This window comes from Ranitomeya variabilis, chromosome 8 (assembly GCF_051348905.1).
Source record: "Ranitomeya variabilis isolate aRanVar5 chromosome 8, aRanVar5.hap1, whole genome shotgun sequence".
Classification (NCBI taxonomy): Eukaryota; Metazoa; Chordata; class Amphibia; order Anura; family Dendrobatidae; genus Ranitomeya; species Ranitomeya variabilis.
This window is the reverse complement of record NC_135239.1, coordinates 46,976,499-47,003,998: the sequence shown is the minus strand read 5'-3', so window position 1 is coordinate 47,003,998 and position 27,500 is coordinate 46,976,499. Positions and strand designations below refer to the sequence as shown.

At 42.3% G+C, this 27,500-nt stretch overlaps 1 protein-coding gene across 1 annotated transcript in view; it reads left to right on the top strand.

Moving 5' to 3' along the window:
- The first annotated feature begins 280 nt into the window (after nucleotides 1-280).
- The window catches only part of AXDND1 (axonemal dynein light chain domain containing 1), a 50,248-nt gene continuing 23,028 nt past the window's right edge, over nucleotides 281-27,500 (top strand). The window contains exons 1-15 of the mRNA XM_077277669.1: nucleotides 281-566; nucleotides 5,237-5,397; nucleotides 7,537-7,637; nucleotides 8,333-8,429; nucleotides 11,485-11,570; nucleotides 13,220-13,273; nucleotides 13,367-13,475; nucleotides 14,582-14,703; nucleotides 15,312-15,452; nucleotides 19,469-19,573; nucleotides 20,691-20,811; nucleotides 21,268-21,369; nucleotides 23,139-23,305; nucleotides 24,491-24,566; nucleotides 26,989-27,223. Of these exons, the coding sequence (XP_077133784.1) occupies nucleotides 464-566; nucleotides 5,237-5,397; nucleotides 7,537-7,637; nucleotides 8,333-8,429; nucleotides 11,485-11,570; nucleotides 13,220-13,273; nucleotides 13,367-13,475; nucleotides 14,582-14,703; nucleotides 15,312-15,452; nucleotides 19,469-19,573; nucleotides 20,691-20,811; nucleotides 21,268-21,369; nucleotides 23,139-23,305; nucleotides 24,491-24,566; nucleotides 26,989-27,223 (1,780 nt within the window). The 5' untranslated portion in view covers nucleotides 281-463. The remainder of the gene's footprint in view (nucleotides 567-5,236; nucleotides 5,398-7,536; nucleotides 7,638-8,332; nucleotides 8,430-11,484; nucleotides 11,571-13,219; nucleotides 13,274-13,366; nucleotides 13,476-14,581; nucleotides 14,704-15,311; nucleotides 15,453-19,468; nucleotides 19,574-20,690; nucleotides 20,812-21,267; nucleotides 21,370-23,138; nucleotides 23,306-24,490; nucleotides 24,567-26,988; nucleotides 27,224-27,500) is intronic.

Sequence of the window (27,500 nt, the reverse complement as noted above, 5' to 3'; positions counted from 1 at the left end):
CAGGTGGCGATCTATGAGCTGTAAAATATTATAAAGTTACTATTCAGTTTCTGCCAGCAGGTGGCGATCTATGAGCTGTAAAATATAAATATAGTTACTATTTAGTTTCTGCCAGCAGGTGGCGAGCTGAAAATATATAATATGCAGCATGCACGTAAGTATCCGTCCTCCGCCACCAGGTGCCGCTCTTGCACAGTTTCTGCAGGGATCGCCCCCTATACTTTGTGCTCCAGTTATTTATAAAGGAATTATTGGGCTGGAATATTCGGAGGATAATAATGTTCCTCCGGGCGGCGGATAGTCAGAGATGCAGCAGCAGTGTGAAGCGCTTCCTGAGCGAGCTGCTTGTTGTGGTAACTATGACAACGTTGTCATGGAGACTGTAGCGTTGGAGGAGTTGTCAGTGAGTTGTGTGCTGGAATCTGGGTGCTGATGTGCACAGGCAGGAGAGCTGCAGCCCACCATGTCAGTGTCTGAGAGACCCCCACTATCTGTGGGGCCGGGGCCCGCAGGACACAGAGAGGTTGGCGGTGACAATCTGGAGGAAGCCATGGACCGCCGTGCAGGTACCGGAACCGCGCCATTCACACCACTGCGCACCGTAGCAGGGTTTAACCTGATCAATATAATAAATATATTACCTTTTGTGTTTTTTTTACATCATTATTCACCAGTTACTATAAAATGCAGGTTGTTACGATCGTTACTTCGTAGCCATTATATAATGAAATGTATGAGAATTTTTTTGCCCTTTTTTACTGATATTTTTCTTTTTTTTTTTACTTTTTTCTCACTGTTTGTATTATGTAAAGTCCATATAAATACACAGATATGATTCTTGCTCAGGTGCAATAAGCCCTAGGAATCCTGAACTGCCGGCGCTGCCGACAGAGGACGCCCCTGTGATGTAGTCCTGTCCCGGGTCCCTCCTTTGCTTCCCTCTTGTACAATGTGATTTAGTTTGATTGTGGCATACAAGAGGTTAAATGCTGGAGATCACGGGGATCTCTCGGTTTATTACAGCAGCGCCGTGACTTTGTATTACAGCAGCGCCGTGACTTTGTATTACAGCAGAGCCGTGACTTTGTATTACAGCAGCGCCGTGACTTTGTATTACAGCAGGGCCGTGACTTTGTATTACAGCAGGGCCGTGACTTTGTGTTACAGCAGGGCCGTGACTTTGTATTACAGCAGCGCCGTGACTTTGTGTTACAGCATGGCCGTGACTTTGTGTTACAGCAGCGCCGTGACTTTGTATTACAGCAGAGCCGTGACTTTGTATTACAGCAGCGCCGTGACTTTGTATTACAGCAGGGCCGTGACTTTGTGTTACAGCAGGGCCGTGACTTTGTGTTACAGCAGGGCCGTGACTTTGTGTTACAGCAGTGCCGTGACTTTGTGTTACAGCAGCGCCGTGACTTTGTATTACAGCAGGGCCGTGACTTTGTATTACAGCAGCGCCGTGACTTTGTGTTACAGCAGCGCCGTGACTTTGTGTTACAGCAGGGCCGTGACTTTGTTTTACAGCAGCGCCGTGACTTTGTATTTCAGCAGCGCCGTGACTTCGTGTTACAGCAGCGCCGTGACTTCGTGTTACAGCAGAGCCGTGACTTTGTATTACAGCAGAGCCGTTACTTTGTATTACAGCAGGGCCGTGACTTTGTGTTACAGCAGAGCCGTGACTTCGTGTTACAGCAAAGCCGTGACTTTGTATTACAGCAGAGCCGTGACTTCGTGTTACAGCAAAGCCGTGACTTTGTATTACAGCAGCGCCGTGACTTTGTATTACAGCAGAGCCGTGACTTCGTGTTACAGCAAAGCCGTGACTTTGTATTACAGCAGCGCCGTGACTTTGTGTTACAGCAGCGCCATGACTTCGTGTTACAGCAAAGCCGTGACTTTGTATTACAGCAGCGCCGTGACTTCGTGTTACAGCAGAGCTGTGACTTTGTATTACAGCAGGGCCGTGACTTTGTATTACAGCAGCGCCGTGACTTCGTGTTACAGCAGAGCTGTGACTTTGTATTACAGCAGCGCCGTGACTTTGTATTACAGCAGCGCCGTGACTTCGTGTTACAGCAGAGCTGTGACTTTGTATTACAGCAGCGCCGTGACTTTGTATTACAGCCGGGCCGTGACTTCGTGTTACAGCAGAGCTGTGACTTTGTGTTACAGCAGCGCCGTGACTTTGTATTACAGCAGCGCCATGGCTTTGGGTTACAGCAGTGCCGTGACTTTGTGTTACAGCAGCGCCGTGACTTTGTATTACAGCAGGGCCGTGACTTCGTGTTACAGCAGGGCCGTGACTTTGTGTTACAGCAGGGCCGTGACTCTTTTCCATAAGGCTAAATTGGTGTGCCCACGCAATTAAAACACGATAATTGTGTGGCACAGGCTCTCTGTAGACCCTGACACTGTCACACTATTACGTCGTGGCCTGTCATGGTCAGGGAGGCTACAATCTGCTACATCACTTAGCTCCCTGACACCGTATAGGTGCCGTGACTAGAGATGAGTAGAGATGAGTGAACATCGTCGGCTCCTTCCTTATCCGAACAGCTATAGCGCTTACCAAAGAAGCTGGATAACTGGAACGATCCCAATAATCATCTGTTCAGCGCGGTTGTGTCACAGTCACCGCACATGCACAGAGAGCCTGTGTGTTTGTCTTTCCATGCATGTGACTGTCACACAGCCGCGGCGCTGAACAGCTGATTATCGGTAGCGCTCCAGGTATCCGGGTTCCCAATGCAGCTTCTTCGGTAAACGCTATAGCTGTTCGGATATGGAGGGAGCCGACGGTGTTCGCTCATCTCTAGCCATGACGGTTCCCATTGTGCACCTGTGTCTTGTAATTCATTTGTGCATCTCTTTGATAAACTGTTGCAATATGTCTGGGTAGTAAAACAAGACTCTTCCCAAAGAAATGCCAGAGTTGCCAGCCATTGTAGAGTTTTATAGGAAAACATTTTTTTTTCCAACGTTATCTAAACCTCCTATGTAATGCATCACGGTCCTCATGCACACGCTGGTCAGAACTGTGGTTTCCGTGGGTAGAAAATGTAGCCATTCTTGACAATCTATGGGTCTGTGAAAATCACAAACAGCACTAATCTCAGCAGTCTGCAATCCGTCATTAATTTTGCAATGAGTAGAAGTTTTCAAATTTGTTTTTTCATACGTGAAAATCACTGATGAAAACTGACCAAACACAGATGGGAAAAATGGACGCACCGACCAGACACTGATAAACCTTGAGCCATTTTTTGCATATGTAAAGAATCACTGACTTCTGAATAAGCCATTACTAGTGGCCCTGATCCTTCGTATCACGATGAGATGTCACTTTATAACAGTCTTATGTCTATGGCTGCCGTCACACTAGCAGTATTTGGTCAGTATTTTACATCAGTATTTGTAAGCCAAAGCCAGGAGTGGAACAATTAGAGGAAAAGTATAATAGAAACATGTGCACCACTTCTGCATTTATCACCCACTCCTGGTTTTGGCTTACAAATACTGATGTAAAATACTGATCAAATACTGCTAGTGTGACGGCAGCCTATGGATGACCTTGGATAACACCGAGTAACTAAACTCATGGGAAGGTCTTGTAATTTACTGACTTGGCTTCCAGCATTTACAGCAGCACCAGTAATATAGCTGGACAGCAACTGAGAACAGGGACAGATAAATATAAATGGGGGTCCTGTGGTATCTGACACTGTTATGGGGGCTCTGTGTAGCCCGCACTGTCAAGATGGAGGCTACACGATGTTTGTGCTGCTCAACACCAATTCACTGAAAAATTACACTACACAAGCATTTGTGCAGCTTCTGACACATGATTATTTTAGAGATGTGTTTTCTGTAAGTAAAGCAGTCAAGTTGCAGAGAATTAAAAGAAAAAAAAACAAGAAAAAAAGAGCATTTACCCTGTAGTAACCAAAAAGGTAAATAGTAATAGTACAGGTAAATAACATAGGCTAAATAATTGTCGCTATTTTGATTTAAAAAAAAGCATAAAAGCCATCCCACCGCGACAAGGTGAACCCATCGGGACGTCCTATCCTGTCTCTACTATTAAAATCTCACCTTGTGTTAACCGACCTCAATATAGAAAAGAAAAGAAAAAATAAAATGAGCATATATCCTATAGTACGTAAAAGGTAAATAGTAATAGGACATGCAAATAACATACAGTGCTTAATACTATTTTGATCAAAAAAGTATAAAAGCCATCCCACCACGACAAGGTGAACCCATCGGGACGTCTTATCCTGTCTCTAGGATTAAAACAAACATTGTGTCAGCCGACCTCAATGTGAATAAGGGCAGAGCAGGATCGGGCCTGACTGGTCAGACACCGGTCCAGGTGAAGCTATGTAGATGAATTGCCAGCTCAAAAAGGGGGTCCCTACCCCTGTATGTACAAAGTACAAGGAACCCGGTGGTACAACATTGAGTAGATATAGAGGTCACACCACATTCTTCTCTGGCCACTGCTTGTTGTACAGCTAGGTTCCTTCTCCTTCGGGTAATAGTTATTTTCACGTTCTCTGGATTCCTAGACAGCCCAGTGATTCCATCCCTTCATATTCTGGTACAAGTAGATTTTTTTTTCTTTTGCCCAAGAAAGAGATTCCACACATGCCCTGTTCACGACCGATGAAGGGTGCATTACCCGGAACGCTGCTGTACGTCACCCTGAGGAGTAATAACGTTATGTGGAAATAAGGGAAGAAAATTAAAATAATCCAAAAACCATTCCATGTTGTGCCTAGTCTCGGAGTGTTATTCCTTCATAGAATATTATTTTCTGATGAAGCAGTGAGTAATGCGGTCTGCTCCATTGGAATAAGCACCTAATCGCTTCTTTGTAGCATTAATTGGAGCTTTTGTCTGTTGTGAACCTATTTAAAAAGTCTTGTTAAGTTGAATTTTCCCCGGATCTCACTAAAATACAAAATCTGCAAATTCATCAAGAATTCCACTGGGCTACACTGAAAGAGGAGAAATCTGCTTTGAAAGTCTGTCACATAAGCCGCATGGTGCTGATTGTTAAATCTTCATTTTGCATATATATTTCTTTCCTTCCCGACGTCCTCAGCTCGCAGGTGAGATTATGTAACATCACATTCTCTGCTCCAGGAATCTGATGCGGATTTTGCAGGTAAAATCTGATGAACTTTTTATGACAAATAATATTTTCTAACCTGTTTGTGTTTTTCTGTAGATTTAGTCCATGTCCAGGACAAATGTGACACCCTAGAACTATATGAACAGAGCGACTTTATCCCTGAAGAAATTATTCAAGCTCTTACTTCAGCGGCACGAGGAATAGAGAAGCCTGAAATGGTTCAAGTAAAGAAAACCCGACATCTTAAAGAGGCCAAGGTGCATATTCCCCCAATATATTGCAGTGCTGGGCAAAAATACGTTGTTTTTACATAATAAAAGCTGCATCTTGAGGGTCAGTCTTCAAAATTGATCAGACATAGAGATGAGTGGATTGAGTTGCAGGACCCTCAGTGTTCCATGTCCGCCGGACGTGGGAGCTCTGCAAATTACCTCCTACCTGCCGGCATCCATGGCTCCTCTGTTGATTAGCCGGCCTGGCTTGATGTCATCATTGTGGTGTGTAACACACGGCAACTAACTCAGAGTTGAGCCGAGGATCGCAGCAAGTAAGAGGTGGTTGTAAGGGTCTTGTCTGGTGGCCACAAAACACGGATGTGACCTCTGTGCCAGGGCCCTGCGAATCGACTTGCTCATCTCTAGAAGGCTTGCGTTTTGTCTGCTTCATCATTTTATCTGCAGCACTTAAAGCTACTCTTGTCCGCACAGAATGACTGTTCACACCAATTACAGGCGCTCGGTGCACCACGGCGGTGCCAGTCATTTATATGCACCTTTCTACCTGCTTGTTTTCCCTCTATCTCCACCCTCCTCTTCTTTGATTGACAGCTCTAGCTTTATAGGGCCATCGAAGGGTGTATGCAGCGCCCCCACTGCCGCAGGGCCGAGGGGTACCCGGTACCGGGCCTCTGAGTCTCTGCTCTGGGGTTGTCACGGTGGCTAGACCCGGTCCGTGACCCTGCTGAGGGGCGTACAATGAAGGTGGAGGGAATGGTGATGATGTTGTGGTGGTGCGGTGCAGGTCGCAGTAAGTAACGAGGACACCAGGTTGCAGTCTCTTTACCTTTTTACTGAAGGTTTGGAGGTACCCAATCCAGAGCACTGTTAACAGGGCTGGCTGAGACCGGCCGGTCCGACGGCACATCCAGAGTTCCCTTTGCAGGTGGGAATCAGTGTCTACCTTCTAGCGCCTGTGTGTTGTAGTCCTTCCTTGCTGAGCTCCCCAGGATAGTCCTCACAACTGGTTCTGTCTGTCTCTGATGTTCGTTCTCTCTCCGTCCCCCAGATGATATGGTTAGGACGCACCCGTATGACGGGGTAGGCCTGGAGTTCTTCCGGGACTCTAGAGTCGCCCCTCTCCCACAGCTGCCTCCGTTGTCTGCTTAGGTGTTTTAGTGAGACAGCCAACCTATAATTGGCTGCCCTGCCGTGGTTTGAAGTAATGCTTAAAGTCTCTTACTTTCTCGGCGTTCCGGCCACCGACTGTTTGCGCCTCAGAAGGATGTTGCCTCGATCTTACAGCACGACTCCTTCTGGTCCTATCGCCTCTTTGCTGTATTCCCGTTTTTCTCTCTTTTTGTCCTTTCTTAGGAATCTGTCAGGATCCCATCCCTGACAGGTCCTCTCTCTAGCTCTTCCTAGTTACTTCTCTCTGTCTTCCTGTCCAACCCCCAGTTTTACCAGAGTGTGAGGAGTGGCCTACTAGATAGAACCACTCCCCCTGGTGGCCGGAGTGTGAAGTGTAGTGTGAGTGTTACCTGGTCAGGTGAACTCCTTTAGTGCAGTCAGACGTAACATCACTCCCCTTAGTGGCAGAGTGACATTACTGCAACGACCAGGACTCTGGGGCGCTGCATGTAGATAGAGGGAAAACAAGTAGGTGTGAAGATGTATTTGAAAGTTTGGCCTAAGGGTGCACCGAGCGCCTGTGCTTGGTTTGAACAGTCGTTCTGTGCTGACAATCCTTTTAATGAGCTCTGCTTATACAACGTAGTAAAGATAATAAGAGCCTGCAGATCTTCCTAGAGATAGAACTGTTTTGGTTTTTTGCTAAAAGCATCTTCAATTCCATTGTACAGCATGGGCAGTCAGTAGTTGTCACCCCACCTCTATTGGTGCGGGTACGGCATGGGCCTGGGAGCTGTGCCCAAACCATCTGTAACAGATACTTATAGATTATAACTTACAGCTGTCAATTTGCTCCAACAGCCAGGATCGAGGATCACGCCGCTGTACTAAAGCTCCTATAGATTTGTTTTTATGGTTTCCATAGGTGGAGAGAGGGAGAGTTCACATCTCCAGTACCTCTGATGCAGACGACGCACTGTATTCTGTATATGGAAGTTTATAACTTCATTGTCGGCTGCTAAATTCGATGCTGATTTGTGTTTGCTTTAGGTTTGTGTCCGCGGCACAGATCAGGTCTGGCATCATCCTCTACGTAGGAACAGGTTCAAGCATCTGACTGACCAACCAGTCTGTCTGACAGGTGCTGGGAGGTAAGAGAGTCGGAAAATGATTTTTTTATCTGCAACGATGATTCACATTTATAAAGAACGTTGTCTATGAACACAACAGTCATGTAAAAATCTGCATCTCATGAATGTACCAGAAACATGGAAGGAAGAACATACAAGAGATGGGGCTCTGGAAAATAGACCTCAAAAATAAAATAGTGCCCCCTATCTGTCTTCCATGAACACGGTGCATGTTTTGTTCCGCAGGCCATAGTAAGTGGCCTCATACACAAAGGACAGCTGTTGGTCAAATAATAGTTTCAGCTGATGGTTTGGCTGGCAGCTATCTCTCCCGATTCCTCTATTCACAGGGCGTTATGAAGTCTTAACGAAGTCCTCACTGGGGTATAGTCACCTGATGTATTAAGTGGCGTGTGCCACCTAATAAATCAGGCACATTCGTTACCCAGCGGGGGCTGGCGTACATTTTTTGAGTAAGTTACTCCACTTTAGTGATGTATGGTCTGATGGTTTTCACGTGCAGGTGTTCCCACGCCCCGTAGTATAGAATAGGGTTGGTATGCCAAGACTAACCCTCATCATGTAGTCATTGACTATGGTTTCCAAAACTTGGTATAGTACAGCATGATAATAGTGGACTGAGATGGAATTTGTTACTAATCTTTGTGGTGAAATGAGATTTTGGCACAATAAAGCCTTCTATGTTGACATTTCAGGGATATTTCATTCCTCTGCGATGCTTTAGTTACGGAGAAAAAGAACACAGCAGTCATACCATCGACAAGTGGAAGTGATAAGACACCAAGAACAATGGTATGTCTGTGCCCGCACGCCCCATACAAAAGCATTCGTTTCCCTTGTCAGCAGTGATCGATCTCACAAGTCCAGTGATCGTCTCTTTGAAACGGATCCAGTGAACGAAAATCCTAACTCTGTTTAAAACTTGATGAAAAACTGATCCTTTCATGAGGATCCAGCAGCGATCAGTTTAGTTTTATTTTTTTTAGCCAGACACAGAAGTGCAACCTTTTTTGTCCGGCTAAAATAATTGACACAAAATAACATGACACTTTGTCATCTATGTATTTCCAGCGGCAAATATGTGAAATAGATAAAATATATGAAGCTCATAGGCTTAAGTGCAAAATTTCCTACAGGGCCCCAACTATCGCTTGTCTTCTCATATGGATCAAAGAGACTTTTTGGACCCACCTAAGCTTTAGGACCCTGGTGTGACTGCAGCCCCAGTACACTCTACAGTTACACCCCTGTGTATTCGGGGATCAGGTTCTGTTTTGCCTACATAAAGCTGCAGTGACATATTGCCCTTCACACATAGTAAAATGTCAGGAGCTTGTATACTGTAAGCTTTTCAGGAGAAACCATCTCACCGGTCGCCGACTTCCAGGTAAGATGATTGACATGTGAAGAATTTAAGCTCCCATAGCTGACTTTGTTCTCTTCCATCTCACGCGTTTAAAGGCTTTTCCACATTTAAAAAAAAATGTCTGTCCCCAGCCACTAACACATACAGTAAAAGTAAAAAAAAAGGTAATCATCCATATAACCCTTGCTGTTCCACCTCCACATTCCCATTCCACCCTGATGGTCCTTTGTCAATCTGGCTGCAGGGGTGGCATTCCATGTACCCCATATGACCGCTGCAGGCAATCACTGGCCTCAGCAGTATATGGCAGAAGACCACTAGAACTGGTGATTGGGTCAGTCAATGAGCGAGCATTCTTTTTATTTTTTACTTATTTTATGTGTATTGGCAGCTGAGGGCAGATTTGTTAATAAATGGGCAAAATGCCTCTAAAGCAATTTTCGCATAATCATGGTAGAAAATAAATCCTAGAGCAGCTGGTCACTACCTAAAAATAATAACACCTTTTGCTACCAGGCTCTAGACGTACTGCCCAGCACCTCTACACAATTATGGCCTGAATCATGAAGACCGGCGTTGCTCATGCCAGTCTAGATGAGGGGTCGTGGTGCAGTCAGATGCTCCCGATTCATGATGAGGTGCATGCTACATGAACCTGGAGTCACATCAAACAAAGCGGCTGGCAGCACTCACTGCAATATTTCCGAATGGGTTCGTTGGTCAAGATGGACGTGCTCCCTACACAGTGTAGGGAACATGTCCATCTTGACCAACGAACCCATTTGGAAATATTGCAGCAAGCACAAAAGTGTAGACAACGTCCAATCCAGGGGGGTTGAATTTAAAAAGATGAAGTTTATTCCGCCATATAAAATAACAATGTTTTGACCCAGAATGTACTTGAAAAAGACCCATTTTAGCTCGAAATGTTATTTTTATGGCAGAATAAACCCAACATCCTGCATCTGACGCTGTCTACACTTTGTGTTTCATGAATCTGGAGTGTCTGACAAGTAGTGTGCGCCTCCATGCGCTACGCCAGAAATCTCACTCCAGTACGTGGCGTAGAGAACACCACAGCTCATCATGAATTAGGGCATCTGTGATGTCCCCGTCCCGCCACAGTTATGCCCATTTCTGCAGAGCTGGGAGAAACTGGCATAAAGATGCCCAAACTTGCAAAATTTAGGTCAACTCTGAGTTGCGCCTAAATTTGGCAACTTTTCATGCTTTTATGGCAGAATTCTGGCGTGAAAGCAGTGATGAATGAGGCCCAGTGTCTATTCTACACATACCACTGGAATATGTGTGCTGGCAATTCGTGTCTTTCCGATACATACAGCACTGAGCTGCTAACACATTATTTAGGGTAAGGCCCTTCATAGCGGCACAATAGAATGCACAATCATTAACCATGAACATGCGGCCTACAACCCAACCTTTAAAGAGCTTTCCAATCTGGCTCTTAGACAGTTCAAGGCAGAAATATTTGGGAAAAGTGAGCGCCGACTGTTCTTTCCCCCCTCCAGCAGCCGGGCCCTATTGCAAACTATCTCTTATCTACTACACACTTCCTAATTTTGTGAAACATCACTTACAGGGGTTGTCCATGCATATGATACTAATGTCTTATCCTTAGCTCCTGGCTGTCCTTAAGAAAATATGAGATGATCTGCAGTGCCCAACAGCTGTTCAGCTCCGTTCGGTGTTAAATACTGGCCGCCACAAAAGCTAATAGTAACAGATTGGTGGGCCTACCAGATATCAAACCCCTCACTGACCTGTTATGAATGAAAAATCTCTAGAATAGTCACCTTATAGCTCTAAAATAGCTAACATGGACAGGCTTAGCACATGCCACTCCGCCTACCAGATCCCAAGGGTTGCCTTGGCCTTCACCCTTTAACCCCCTGTAAAGGGATCTGGGCTTCAACAGGGGACCATTGGGTGGGAGACACAGATAAACCTGCTCTATGGTGGTACTGGCTGGCAAGATTGGTCAGGTAGCTGGGTGAGAATCAAGAGGGCAGGAAAAGTAAAAATCAGAAGATGCAAGAATAGTCCGTAAAACTAGCCAAGGTCAAAACAGGAAACAAATACACTACACAGGAACAGAAACAGACAGGACCTAACCAGAGGAGCACAAGGCTATATCTGACTGCCTCCAGCAGTAAGCTGGAAGCTTTAGTAATGTCACGTGTGGTGTTTCCCAATTAGCTGAAGCAAGGCGCTGATAACTCCAGTTGGACAGAACACACTCATACTGTCAGACTGGACGGCACTGCAGGTCCCAGTCACCCTACACTAAGTGGCTGGACTGAGCCTGTGTGATCCACAGCTTTTGGCTTCTGATGTCTCTCCTATTACCAATGCTGCCTGTAGAGTGAATATGGCAGCGCCTGGTGACAGTAGCAGATGTCATGTTATGGAGTGTTGGTGGCCTGTCTGTCACATCTCTAATTAATACTTGTATTATTCTAGGAACGAAGCATTGAGGAAAGTCTTATTCCAAACGAGTTTTACATCGTGAAGAATAAAGGTGTTTTGGGACTTGAGTATTATGAAGAGTAAGTAAAATATTTTCTCTTTTTAACCCCTTACTGAAGCTGGATGTTCCGCTCTGTCCAATGTCAGCTGCCTGTGTATGGAGCGGGCTCAGAAGTCAGCACCTGCCTCTAACAGCAGTGATCAGAGCTCAGCTGTTAACCTTTTAAATGCTGCTGTTAATCTCTGTTAGACATTGACATCAGCATTTAAAGGGGTTGTTCACTTTTAAAAGTTCGTCCTTGGTTGCAGGATATCATGAAGAAACAAACCGCTTCTAGTGTCTGGCTTTGCCTGTGATGCGAGGCAGCCATTCAATGACCTCACTGGGTTTAAGCTTGGAGACTCACTGATGGATTCGGAAAAGGTGAGCACAGGGTGTTTTGTTTCTTTATAATAGCCTCCACCCAGGGATGAACTTGTCCTGAAAGAGAACAACCCCTTTAAGGGATTGTACCATAGCTGTAGAGAAAGACATGGATTGCACATCCAAAAATCATACTTTGATCTAATGCCGCTAAGCAAAAATTGACAAAACTGAAAATAAGGTTCTTAGTGTAACATTCTGATCAGATGAGCACCAACCACTGCGGCAGCAACAGTGCACCAGGGGGGCGGGTGACCTGGTGCCTCCCCATGACTACAGGCCGCCTCACCCCACAGTATCATCATGAAAGAAACAATGGCCACCACACAGCACCAACACCGCACAGAGCCGCACCTTTAAGGCTAGGAAATGGTTAGGGATCCACTGAGAAGTTCACCGTGACGTGGCAGTGGGCTTTAAACACTCTGACCAATATGTTAAACTAAAAATCTCATGTTCAGTTTTGTAAATTTTTCCTTAGCAGCAATAGATGAATGTGTGGTTTTTGGATGTGCAGTCAATGTTTTTCTCTACATTTATGGCAATTTAAAGGGAATCTGTCAGCAGGTTTTGCTATATAATCTGAAGGCAGCATGAGGTAGGTGGTAAAACACAGATTTCATGGTTGCCTCTCTTATCAATTTCCATGGTTTTGTTTTCTTGCAATGATTGTTTTAGCACGAGGAGCTTATCATTGCTTGTACGCTAATCCGGCACACCTCCTCCTGTGATAGATAGCTCACTGTCTATGGACATTGTATATACAAAGCCTAGTGTGGGAGGGGTTAGCTTCCTCAGCTGTGCTTCATTGCTAAATCTAAAAACTCTGATTGTGTCAGAATGCACCCAGTAAACTAAGTGATACATCCTTGGAGTCAGCTTCTTTTTTGCCTACATTATGCTGCTCTCAGATGAAGTAGCAAAAACCTGCTCACAGATTCCCTTTAAGCAGTTAACAGCAGCAATCTGAGCTCTGATTGTTACTAGTAAAGGCAGATTCTGACTGTGCAGGGCTTCCACAGCTGGCCTGTTATGTCAGTATAAAATTAAATGTAAAATTACCGTAACCCAAATGGTAAAAGTTGTAAAAAAAAATTGAAACACGAGAACTGTGTTTCTTTTTCTTGCTGCAACTCCAACAATGCAATCAGAAGCGATCAAAAAGTTGTATGTACCCCAAAATGGGATCAATAAAAATGTCAGCTCGCCGTGCAAAAAACAAGCCCTTACACAGCTTAAGTGACAAAAAATGTAAACACACAAAATTTTAGTTTTTACTTTACTGTCTTAACATTTCACCTTTAGTAAGTACACCACCCTGCTAGAAGATGATGAAAAGCTGCGCTTGTTTCCTTCTATGTAAGTATATTGTACCCTCATTATCCGACAATGATTGTAAAGCCATGTTAATAGATAGGTTTAATAACATTAAATCTGCCGTACTGACTGCAGGAAACCAAGTGGAAGAGCCGAGGTTATTCAGTTGATGAAGGTGATGGACACCATGCTAAAGCAAGCAGGTATCGATGAAGATGATGTAAAACTGGAAGGGCCAACTCAGGTAAACATATCAGACCGAAATATCATCAAGAACGAAAAATAAAAAAAAATAAACATATTTGTTACAATTTTCACCCTTAAAGTCCGATCTATAAAAAAACAAACAAAAAAATAATTAACCTATATGTCAAAAGGTAAACAAACAGAAAAATAATCAAATTACCATTTAATATAATTTCACTTCTCCCCAAAAATGCAATTTAATGTGGCAAAATGTCTACGTATCTCAAAATGGGACAATAAAAAAAGAAAATGGTGATACATTTTTTTTCTACAAAGTTCTGAATTTTCTTTTTAGCCACTAAAATGTAATGTTTTATAGCAGTGTAATCATACTGACCAGAAGAATCAGATTGCCAAGGCATTTTTACCACAAAATAAATACTGTAAAGATGAAGAAAAAAAAAAGAGAAAACATTGGCGGAATTGTGTTTTTTCACCATTTTGCGCCATTTGGATTTTTTTTACCTATTTTTGCAGTACATGCTATGGTAAAGAGAATGCTGGAATTGTAAACGATATCTTACTTATCAAAAATAAACCATCATATGGATATGTTATTGAAAACATATCAAAGTTACAGTTTTTGGATGAAAAGGGGGAACAAATACACACAAAAAAGGACGATCTTGAAGGGGATGAAATATAGTTTTAGTGTTATTCCTAGACTAAAGGGTTAGTTAAAAAAGGAAAACCTGTTTAGTCAGGATCTCTTCCCCTTTAATAGTGAAATTTTGAGCACTTGGAGGAGAATTCCTTGGGCAATAGTGGTATATACACAGGATCTGCCATACGTGTCTGATAGATGCAGGTCCTAACTCGGCAACCCTCACGTATCTCCAAAATGTGGGTCACCTGATCATTGTCCCTGCGTGAATGCAAGGGAGGACTCTTATGCTTGACTGTTTTTGTAAAGTCCATAGAAGTGACTGACGAGAGCCATGAATGCAGGACCACCTCTCCCTTCACAGTTGAATGGGTTGGGGATCAGGGGAACCCAGTTTTGGGGATAAGTAATAAATTCGATTGTACACCTGTTTTGATTAATTTGCTCCAAATTTGTGTTATATAATGGGTATGTGATTTATTTCCTCTCTGGTTACTTAGGTTCACAATCTGCTGGAATTGCTGAAGATAGAACAAAACATCTATAACATCGTGTTTCATGAGTTGATTCGACAGGTCAGCGTAGAATGTGCGGAGAGAGGGGAACTACTAGCTAAGCTCAGGTCGATCTCAAATGCAATATCTCAATGTTTATTATTGATGATTTCATAATTCCGTGCATTTTCTACCTTTAAAATTGAACGCTGGTTGACATGAGTGCCGTGTCTATCTGTCTATGTTACCCCCTGATAAATGTGCGAAACCCAACAAGAGCTTTCATTTGTATGGAAGAATGAGGAAGATATTGGCAACAGAATCATAGCCAGAAATCTCTGTATAGAGGCTGGGATAATGGCGTGATCTCCCATCCAAAGCTGGCTGATGTAGTGCTGCGAAAGCCCCCAGAGACTGACATATATGTATTTATCTGCTACAGACCAAGTATAGGACAAATGTATATCCCTCCCCCGCAACATGTATGATGCATCCATTTCCACTGTAAAGTTGAAGACATCATTTATGATCACAGTCCTCCATAGGACAACACAAAAATATCAGCCCATTATATAATTTACTATATTTTTAAAAGAAAAGTGGCATAGCGGTGCAACCAGCAAAGTAAATGAGCCTTGAACACGCACTGTATGTCTAAGATTCTGTCACTTCTGTGTGCTCTGGATTCATTTGTGAAGTCAAATATATTCTATTACTGTTTTTTTTTTTTTTGCAGACAACGATATGTAATGTTGTTGAATAAGATCCCACATCAAGTACTTAGCCTCTACAATGACTTGCTGGCTCAGCGGGCATTAGACCGAAGTCTCACCGAAGAGATCATTTATTTTAAGAATTCCATAGGAGAATTAACGGAGTGAGTACTTTTATCTTTTAAGGAATGTATAAGCATATGATTGCCAATGGTCTGAACCATTGGACCGCCATTGATCGTGAATGGAGCTGTACTGCACATACATGATCATCTAATCGAAGAGAACCAAAGGAGACTTTGTTTTTTTATAAAAATAGTTAACCTTTATTATAACAATAAACATATAAAAACCGACTAAAAACTATCAGCATATGACATGGTAATGTAAATGCACCACACACAAAAGTGCAATAAAGACACCAGAAAAAAGTGTAATGAGACACCCCGTATGGATTAACCGTATCCTATATCCGCATAATGCCATTATCCACATGGTTGAGACATGTTGCTCATATAGATGTGTTCAGAGAGTATGGGGAGCAACTGCTCTATGATGTAAATAAATCCCGCAGTGTAGTTATAGCTATAGCATAAGTAAATTTAGGTGCCCCAAATAATTTCTGCCATACTTGTGGTGAGCAGAAACCCCTCCAATGGACTTATGGACATCATAGAGCAGTTGCTCCCCATACTCTCTGAACACATCTATATGAGCAACATGTCTCAACCATGTGGATAATGGCATTATGCGGATATAGGATACGGTTAATCCATACGGGGTGTCTCATTACACTTTTTTCTGGTGTCTTTATTGCACTTTTGTGTGTTGTGCATTTACATTACCATGTCATATGCTGATAGTTTTTAGTTGGTTTTTATATATTTATTGTTATAATAAAGGTTAACTATTTTTATAAAAAAACAAAGTCTCCTTTGGTTCTCTTCGATTAGATACAGCAGATGTAAGGAGGTAAACATGATGTATGTGTGACAAATGGCGGTCACAATAATGAATCTGGAAATTGTGTTACACATACATGATCACTGCACCATCTGAATATAGGAATCTACTCTCCAGTATAGAAGATATGCTACGTTTGAAGATAAAGCAGCTGGATCTGGAAAATAATATCACCTTCAATCAGATCAGTCACCAGTTACTAATTAAACTGCATACACTATTGAATAAATATCTTAGAGGCTGGTGTACTTACTTTGAAAATCCATGTTACAATGACATATAGAATCCTGATAGGCCTAAATCTGGACTCAGAGAATGAATAATTTAAAGTGTGGAAAACATTAAAACAATTATACTGACATTCTAAAATGGATTTTCAAAGTAAGTAAACCAGTCTCATCAGGTCTAAGAGTTCTATATAAAAAATGTTTGCAGGTTCTATTTTGAAATTTTTTGAGAGACTTGCTTAAATAAATAATGGTACAGGACTGGCTTTTTGCATCCAAAGTTTCAATCAACTTCCTGCCTTTGACAATAGATGTCCCCTATAGTGTAGAAATAAAGATTTCCTTGTTTTACAATAATCTGATGATTGAGGTAGTTGGAATAAATTTCAAACAATGATGTTTGTAAGACGCTGTGCAATCAATGGCTATATATAGGAGAGCAAAATAAAACTCCAATAAATACTTTGAATGAATTAGCCATGACACAGAGTTACATGTTCTCGCTACTCTTAGAGTGGAAAAGCCATTCTGATGTAATATTTACACATTATTAAGATTTAAAAATATAAATAGCAGGAACGTTAATAAATACAATGCCAATAGCCCTAACAGGGCAGTTCCACTGATCTTTTAGCTATGGAAGTCAAGTAGATCTAAATGACCGCTACACCCAATCACTACCCTAAGCGGACTTGTTCTGTAAATGCAAGCATCCCCACTGAGACCAGTGTCTGGCTGCAGCACTCATGTACATTTACGACACATCATCACTATATAATCTGAGATAATATAGGGCAAGAAAGCCTGTGATGTATCACTTACTGGACTGCCTGATGCAGTTTTGGTGGAATCCTTGTTTGCCTGATGTAAATGAAGCAGAGCTAAGAGTTTTGGGCTGTGTATAACCCCGCCCACACCCCTGACTGGCAGTGTCATGTGTGAGTTGTCAGCAAGCTGCCAATCAGTGGTGGGGGCGTGGTAACATAGATTAGCCTGACTGCCTGGGACTGCAGATGTAGTCCTGTAGTGATAATCTCCTGCTGATAAAATACTTATTGTATTGAAACTACAACACACAGCCTAATAAGTGACATATTCCTGGAATCAGGCTCTTGTGCCCTATATTATGCTGTTCTCAGATTAAGGCTGGGGTCACACTAGCGTATTGCATCCGATGCAAGAGCATCAGATGCGATATGCTAATGACACTCGGCTCCTGCTCACAGCAGAGCAGGAGCCGAGTGTCATGCGTTTGTGCTCCGATTCTCTCGCACAGGGAGGATCGGAGCACAGCTGCGGAGGAGGCGGAGAAATGAATTTCTCCATCTCATCCATTGCCGGGGTCCGCTTTTAACGCACATCACTCGGATGATATCCGAGTGATGTGCGCTGTCTCACTCGCACCCATAGGCTCATATGGGTGCGAGTGAGCCGAGAGTTTTCCTCGGTCCGAGACAATCGCAGCATACTGCGATTGTCTCGGACTGAAGAAAACGGCCGACAAAAAGTCGGCTGCTGGGAGCTGCCCCATAGCTTAACATTGGTCCGAGTGCAATGCGATTTTTTATCACATTGCACTCGGCCGTTTAAAACGCCAGTGTGACGCCGGCCTAAATAGCAAAATCCTGCTGACTGATTCTCTTTAAATGGGTTTTCCACTGCACGGACAACCCCATCTCAATTACAATACTTAGAATAAAAACACAGATGAAGTGAGAGCTGCTGCCTCTCTCTGACTTCTCATGTTAGTTACGTCCAAAGGAAGCAATAGTAAAGCGGACCATTAGCGCTTGCTGATTGAAGCCCCAGGAGACCCGGCATCGATGACACTGGAATAGTGCCGGCACTTTAGGACAGTATAACATAGTAACATAGTTATTAAGGTTAAAGGAAGACTTTAAGTCCATCTAGTTCAACCCATAGCCTAACCTAACATGCCCTAACATGTTGATCCAGAGGAAGGCAAAAAAAAACCCCATGTGGCAAAGAGTAAGCTCCACATTGGGGAAAAAAATTCCTTCCCGACTCCACATACGGCAATGAGACTAGTTCCCTGGATCAACGCCTTATCAAGAAATCTAGTGTATATACCCTGTAACATTATACTTTTCCAGAAAGGCATCCAGTCCCCTCTTAAATTTAAGTAAGTAATCACTCATTACAACATCATACGGCAGAGAGTTCCATAGTCTCACTGCTCTTACAGTAAAGAATCCGCGTCTGTTATTATGCTTAAACCTTCTTTCCTCCAGACGTAGAGGATGCCCCCTTGTCCCTGTCTCAGGTCTATGATTAAAAAGATCATCAGAAAGGTCTTTGTACTGTCCCCTCATATATTTATACATTAACATAAGATCACCCCTTAGCCTTCGTTTCTCCAAACTAAATAGCCCCAAGTGTAATAACCTATCTTGGTATTGCAGACCCCCCAGTCCTCTAATAACCTTGGTCGCTCTTCTCTGCACCCGCTCCAGTTCAGCTAGATCTTTCTTATACACCGGAGACCAGAACTGTGCACAGTATTCTAAGTGTGGTCGCACTAGTGACTTGTATAGAGGTATAAGATGTTTTTATTATTCATGGGGAAATATGGTGATTCAAAAGGGGTTGTCCGAGTAGGGGACAATTCCCATAAGTGTCTTTTTTTTCAGTTTCTATATTTAACCGTGTCTGGCTTTATGCTTAAATGTTAATTATAAAGTGTCAAAGGGCAATAATAAAGCTTCTCACTATGTTTCCTTGGTCTGTATTTAATTTTATAGATATCAGCATCCATCAATAATTTTGAGCCAAGCCCTTTTTTAGTTTAGAGCCCCCTCTATACATGCTCTGCACATAACTCCTTGGTCTGGGAATCATGAGCTGTACCTCCAGGTATCACTTTGGGATGTTTGCCTTATAGCTTCTTTGTAGTGACCTTATACCCTGGGATTGTGGAATCTGATGTTACTGCAATCTGTATAACGCTGTAATGTTGTTGTGTATTTCAGTGAGTTATATCAAGTACGAGAACATGACCTACGTGTGAGCAAAGACGCAAAGCAAGCACAGGCTGAACTGGCTAAGGCCTTGAACAATGCAAAGAAGAACGCCAAGTAAGAGTACACCACCTAACTATTCTCTCTAAAGACAGTCGTACACAGCATTGTCCACTGTAGCAATGGGGTCAACAATCTGAACCTGTAAAAAGCCAAGTTGCGTCACGAGTTCTCAATGCAAGTTAATAATTTTTATTGCTGATTTCCCCTGTAACTAGAGCTGGTATATTAGTCCCAGTTACAGTGAAAGTGCAGCCTCCTGGCTGAATAGCAGATCTGACTGGGTGACCTAGGACCCAGCAGCTCCTATTCCCTCATTACAGCCTGCAATCACATGACCTTGTTAATGCTTCTTAATCTGTATACACAAGCCCTAGTTCAGCTTGTTTATAGAACAATGTAGAAAGCAATCATGGTAATAAAACCTGTTTATCTTCTCTGTGAGGAGTCTGGCTGTGTCTGACAATGCTTACACTGCATTGACTACATACACTGCAAGCTGCTTACACTGCATTGACATTTTATAAAGTCAGTGCAGAGGAAAGTGTGGACTGCTTTGCTTTGATAGTCTATGAGCACTCCATAACACATTAAAAATGAAAATTAGAAATTCGTGATGGCCACAGGGGCCTTTTTAGACTCTTAATTTCCTGTTGTTTCAAAAAATCCACAGTCATTGTGACACAAGGGGGAGTAGCGGGAGCCGTGCCATCACCTATTGTGAATTATAGATTCTGTATTATCAGCTGTGTACAGAGATATTACCAGTCATTGCAATGATACCTCTGATGATAATGAAACTGCTGAAAACTGTTCCTGAAAAGACAGGGAGAGTGAGTCTAAAACAACCCCGGTGGTCAGTGCAAAAATTAGACAATTACTAATTTCGTTTTTTAATAAAAATTGTAATATGAAAGGAAAAACAAACATTGCAAAACATACATGTAACATAAACAATGTTGTTTTTTCTTATGACACACTTTAACGATCAACTACACGCACTTGATGGAGAGCTTCCCATTTAATTTTTCATACAAGCAATAATCGTTATTCCGCAAAATATATTTATTATAACTAACGTGGACAAATGCCAGAAAAGAAAAACGAATAAATCTTGACATCGCTATATAAACACATGTCTATAGTGTAATCAAATATTTGCTGACTTGTTCAGTCTTTTAGAAGAGTACCGTGAGTTGTATGAGTTACAAAGATGTCGCCTGGAGAAACAATTAGTTCACCTCACTGAGGAAAGAGATATTTGGAATTCTGCAACCTACAGATTGGCAAGAAAGGTACGGCTTGTTAGCAAACGCTGCATGTTTTATGCAGATTTACTGAATCCGTGAGTTGATTGCTGCTAATTACAAAACCATCAGCATTTCAGAAGGATTATTTCTTAATTTTAAAGGGAACGTGTCATCTGATTCATGCTAATCAAACCATGGTCAGCATGAATCAGATCCTCGCTGCAGGACTACAGTCAGGTATATATTTTTTTTCCTGAATCGCTCCGGGGTTTAGAAGAAAACATAGTTTTCTACATACCATAGTTTTTAATTATTTTAAGACCACCATTGGTCCATTTAAGAAAATAAAACTAGTGGAATAGTTTTAAAATCCAGCAGGTGCTCTAAAACTATATAAAAAGTAAAATGGGCGAACATAAAAGACATCCTTGTAATGTAGGATTGTACACCGGAGGAGAGCTGTTAGTTCCATAACAAATCTTATTATGACCTTTCTATTAGGTTATAGAAGAGAATCAGTTGCAGCTGGCTCGCAGGTTGTACATCAGTGAGAAGACCTGGACCAAGATTGTCCGGCATTTCATTGTCCTCCTCGCATCAAATGTAAGTTTTATAGAACATACTGCAATTAGTTTTAGGAAGTAAAACCATCTGAGCAGTAAGAAGAGTACTGACATGGGGGCTTTTACTTGTCCGATTACAAACTTTCGGCAACTTGCAATCGCTTTGCGGTTTTGGGGTCGAAGGGGCAATGAGTGTCCGGAACAGAGATTTACAGTGGCATTTAAGCAGATATCGGAACATATCTCCAATTGCTGCTAACACTGATGCCGGCTGCATGGCACAGCCGGCATATGCCGGGTATAGTGTGGGCTCAGCCCTTGAGCCCAATTCATTCACCCGCACCAGCTGCATGATGTAATGGTAGTTTGTTTGGCAGGAAGAGGTTAACGTATGTTTTTTTTCTTTATTCCATTTGTCTAAAACTGCAGTTTTTACAACCCCCCCCCCCTTTAATTTTTTGAGCCAAAACCAGAAGTAAATGTAAACAAGGGAGAAATACTTTATATGGACAAAAGTACTGGGACTCCTCCACATTACATGTACAAGAGCTATTATGATCTCCCATTCTCAATTGATAGGCATCACTGTAGACGTGCAGCTATTACATCTTCTTCTGGGAAGATTTTCTACAAGATTTTGAAGGAGTCTGTAGGAATTTTTGCCCCTTCATCCAAAAGGTCAAACATTGATTTTGAAGGAAAGGCCGGGCTCACAATCTGTGCTCTAGTTCAAGTTCTAGTTGTTGAATGGGATTGAGGTCAAGGCTCTCTGTGGCCGGTCATGTTCTTCTTCACCATAGTCACCCAACCATGTCTTTATGGACATGACTCTGGACTGAACACAGTCATGGGGAACAATGGAGGGCCTTCTTCAAACTGTTCTCATGAAGATGGAAGCTCCATAATGTCTTATATGCCAATTTACCTTCACTGGAACTAAGGGGCTATGGTTGACTCCTGATCCTCAAAGCATTATTCCTTTTCCACCAAACTCTAGAGTTGGCACAAGCACAATGCAGTCTGGCCGGTAATGTTTTCCTGGTGGCTGTTGCCAAAACCAGTGCTTACTCTATCAGACTGTCAGGAAGATCTGTTACTCCACGGAACACATTTCTAATGCTCAACAGTCTAGGGGCGGCTTTATACCACTCCATCCGATGCTAGGCATTGTGCTTGGTGATATCAGGCTTGGTTGCAGTTGCGCAGTCATGGAAACCCATGAAATGAAACTCCCAGAACACAGTTATCCTCAGAGGAGGTTTGAACTATTTAGAAAGGAAGAAATGTCATGAACTGACTTGTTACCATGGTGACCTTCTGTTAAGGGCTGCACTGGTATCAGTGATTTTCTTAATAGTCCTGGGGGCTTGATTTTATAAACCAGGAGAAATGGGACTGAATGAAAAACTTGTCTTGAATGATTAAGACGTGTCCCAATATTTCTTCGATACACTGCATAAAGGAGGACATGCATTTCTCATACCGGATCTACTTTGCAATTTTGATTTTTTTAAACATTGCAATCTTTTCCCCCAAAAAATACTGTGTGAAATCACTATACTGTTACAACAGAAACTTCATCGATTTCTACAATTCAGTTTAGCCTTCCTATTCTGTCTTTCATTTGCTATGTTACTAGAAGCTAGCATTGGACACTGGTTTCCAGCAGGCCGGCAGGCTATAAAATGTAAAAGAGGGAAAAAAAATACACTGAAAAAAAGATCATAAGCCTCAGTAGAAATCATTTGTAAAATTTTCCTTCATTGTCATGTAAAATAATGTATCACATGGATTATCATCCCACTTTAGGACACAAAAGACCTCTCTGAAATCCAGCAGATTACGGAGCGATGGCGAGATCACATGTCTCGCTTTCACCTGGAGCTGCGGCGCAGTGAGGAGTCCAGCAGAGAGAAGCTGCAGATTATCCGCACAGACATGAAAAAGTGGCAGCTACATTTTCAGGAAAACGTTTTGTATGTTTGTTTCTTATATACTGTTATCATTATATGCAGGCTATATCACATCTGGTACTTTATATCCAATCATATGGTAGATGTCAGCATACGGCTGACAACTATTGCATGTGTATGGCCAGCCTTACAGGCCTCCATGATAGGGAACCTGACTGCTGATACATGCTGCCTGAACCATGGACAGCATATATCAGACACTACATCAGAGGTGTCAAACTGCATTCCTCGAGGGCCGCCAACAGGTCATGTTTTCAGGATTTCCTTGTATTGCACAGGTGATAATTTAATCACCTGCACAGAATGATTCCAGCACCTTGTGGAATGCTAAGGAAATCCTGAAAACATGACCTGTTGGCGGCCCTCGAGGAATGCAGTTTGACACCTCTGCACTAGATGATGCTGCAAGTTTAAAGGGCCAGTCCCCAGCTGTTTCACCCCACGCACTAGCCCTGAGTGGCAGCTCTTTCCCTATGTGTGAATAGAAAAATAAATAATCAAACGCATTGCATTAAAACATGAAAGTCCAGTTATCAGTCATGCAAATCGGGTGTACGTGTCGCGGTATCACGCTCCATCCCCAAAACAGCCTCAAGCATATACTCCAAAAAGAAAAGATTACTGCAACATCCCAGAAGATAAAACATGTTTTCTTTCATCAAAAAAATAAATTAGCAATGTTTCAATTCTGAGTCCATCTCACACAACGTGACATGATAAGTGCAGCACATTAACAAGACACCGGAACAACACATACGGACATCTATGTAAAAAATGTTTGTGTTTAGGGAGAGACCTGTCACTCAAGAGGAGCGGGCGGGAGAAGCTTCGAGGGATCGGCCTCTTGGAGTAGTCACCTGTGCAGCATGGTCACCGGACAGCTTTTACATTTACAATTTACTCTGAAATGCCGCAGTTTTTCAGAATAAACCAAAACTGGGTGAAATGCTACAGCAAATATCTGATACATACTAACCCTGATTGGGGCAGCATTAGTCAGCTCTCAGGTTCACTTTAATTAGAGAGAAACCTTTAACATTCAAATGCCCTAACTCCAATTTTGCAGAATTGGCCCTTTTTATAATCTTTACACCATTACAGAAATCCTTCAGAAATTTTTGTAAAAATATGTAAAGCAGAACTACCCTAAGTAATTAATTTCTTAACTTTTCTTTTTATTTATACCAGTGTGGATTGCCATTACTATAAGCTGCAAGAAGAAGTCACACTAGCGATACTACAGGATGTGAAGAACTGGGAAAATGTACGAAGGTTTGACCATTACATAAAATGTGTCTTAAAGTTATACAGTGCGTGTTTTTTTAGTTGTTTAATGTTCTAAATGCCCAAATTAGTTATTATTATTAAAATGAATTTTAGATGTAATAATGTTACATAAATTCTTGTTAAAAAGTAGAAATTCTGCTCGGTTATTTCTGTGGGGAAAAGTGATGCTACAACACCAGCTCTGAAGAAGTAAACTATATTTTGGGGTGTATGCTCTTAGATACTCAAACCAGACTCAGAAAGCCTATATTTTAGAGTATCCAGCTACTGTTAATTATTTTGTTTATTCTATTATGATCGCTTATACTTATATATTCTACAGCATCGTTGTGGCTCACAATCTAAATACCCCATCAGTATGTATTTGAACTGTGGGAGGAAACTCACCCAAATGCTGAAGTTTGTTTTTCTTCTAATGTGCATGATAAGAATTAACTAAATATATTTCATCTAGGCAAGTGTATTGTTTATGGCCATTAAGTTACTGTCACGTTTAGAATATGAAGTGGCACATTTAGCTGTGGATATTCAGAAAGCTCAGGATTTCTGCAGCAGATTTCTAACTGCAACTTGTGGATTAGCTCCAGCGAAGTTCAGTGGAAATAAAGTGTGGCTTTCCAAAGTGGAATTTGCTGAAGTGATGAACATACAAAACCTAGGATAAAAACAATGAGCAAATACCCTGCAGTACATAAATAAGTAATAGTACATGTGAATAACATGGGGTACTTAGTTGACAGTATTTTGATCAAAAAAGTGTACCGGTCTATTTCTTCAGTTTTGCTTTAGTTCCTTGTACATACAGGGGTGTAGCTTCTCCTTTTTGGGCTGTGCATCTTGTCTACATGGCAAATGTAAAATAATCAAGTCTGGGTCCTGATCTGCCACCCCAAACCTCCGTCTGTATTGAGACCTGCTGGCACTTACAGAAGTGAGATATTGAAGTCCCTAGACCAGTGGTCCCCAACCTTTCTTACCTTGAGAGCCACATTCAGCTTTGCAAGAGGGTCGCGAGCCACATCCAGCTACTGCCCACCCCCTCACAGTAGTGGCAACCAAAGCCCCCATTACGGGTATAATGATAACCAAAGCTTTTCCACACAAATCACCCCGAAGCAGTATACCAAGATCCAGGGGTTCCCACCACACCCCACCACATTCAGCATTCTCCCATCACGCACTCCCACCACAGTCACATCCATCTTCAAGCACCTCCTCTAACCGGTAGTATCATCCTGTCTCCAGCGTACCATACTTAAATTATCTCCAAACCCCCAAGACCAGTAGAAGTGTACCCAAATCTGCTCTTCTGTGCCGGGCTACTCACAAAGGTCACCATTTTGAGATGTGCTCTTCATACCAGTTTAATAAATCTGGAGCTAATGCACCAAGCTGGCAGACAGCCACGAGCCACAATTCATGGGACCTTGAGCCACATGTGGTTCCCGAGCTACAGGCTGGGGACCCCTGCCCTAGACCATCCAGATTGGGTGCAGCTTGCCATAGTGGGATGGGATGGTTTTTACACTTTTCTGATCAAAATAGTGTCAACTAGGTACCCTGTTCAATTTAAACGTACTATTTATTTACTTATGGTTTGTGATGGAATTGCTGCAGAGAATTTCTGCAGCAATTCTGTCCTTTGTGAACATAACCTAATACCTCTTGCATAAATTGAAACGCTCACTGAAAACTTTCCATCGTTTGATCAACGTAATGCTCTGCTTTTAGCCCCTAAGCTAACTTGCTGATTAAAACTTTTTTTTACCCTCACTGGTTCCATCTATCATAATGGTGCGTTCATATGTTTCCGCGATTGTGGTAAAACTGCAACAATTTTTGCCGTGATTTTGGAAATCGTTGCAAAGCAATGCATTTTACAAAGTAAGAACATAAAAATTGGGAGAACGTGGTCGTGTTCTGCGCTGCTGAATCACTGATAGTCCAGGCCTATTAATAATTGTGGTTTTTATTAAATGCGTTTCAGAGATTCACAAAACTCCTTCATCAGGAAATACCGCAAGAAAGTCTTGTTCACCTCCTGATGAAGGAGTTCTGTGAATCTCTGAAACGCGTTGAATAAAAACCAAAATTATTAATACGTCTGGACTATCAGTTATTCAGCAGCGCAGAATAGGACCACGTTCTCCCAATTTTATTTCTAATGGTCGGTCCTTTTTGGACCTGTGGATCTCCTGCAGTGAATCTTCTCGTTGCTTGATCTCAGCTACGTCTGGTGAGTGCAATTCTTTGTATTAACCATTTATCTCTCAGATAAGACCCTATTTTTGCTCTATTTCCTACAACAGCTTTCATACAAACTAAGAACATGCAATAGTAAGTTACCTTAGCACAGTGAGAAGGTTTCTTTTACCGTTCTGCTTTCGATATACCTGTAGATGCTTGCTGAAGAACAACAACGGTTTGAAGGAAATAATGTCCTAAACAGTCAGGAATCTCTTAAAGTTGCCTCTGATATTCAGAAGGAATGGTCTCATTTGGGAGAGAAATTATTAAAAAGGCATCAAGGCTTAGATGGGAGCCCAGCTCCGGAGCAAAAAGACATGGAAGACCTGAACAACACCATAGAGGAAGTCAGTGAGCAACACCGACGAAGAGCCGAGGGGGAAAACGGTGAGTGACTCTACGATACCGGTACAAGTTTAATCAACAGATGCCGGATAATCAAACGGATTTAGAAAAGTAAAGAAAATAAGTAGGGATGCATTCACTTGTGATTGGAGTTGAATGAATGAAGGAATTTTATTGGAGAGCACTTGGATTTCTACAGCCTTCAGATGAATGGAACAATCACAGAAATTTCCGTAAATGACTATTTGCATCTGATAATACCAGAAATATTCTCTGGTATGGCACAAGCTATATCAGCCTGGGATACGATCAGAATGTA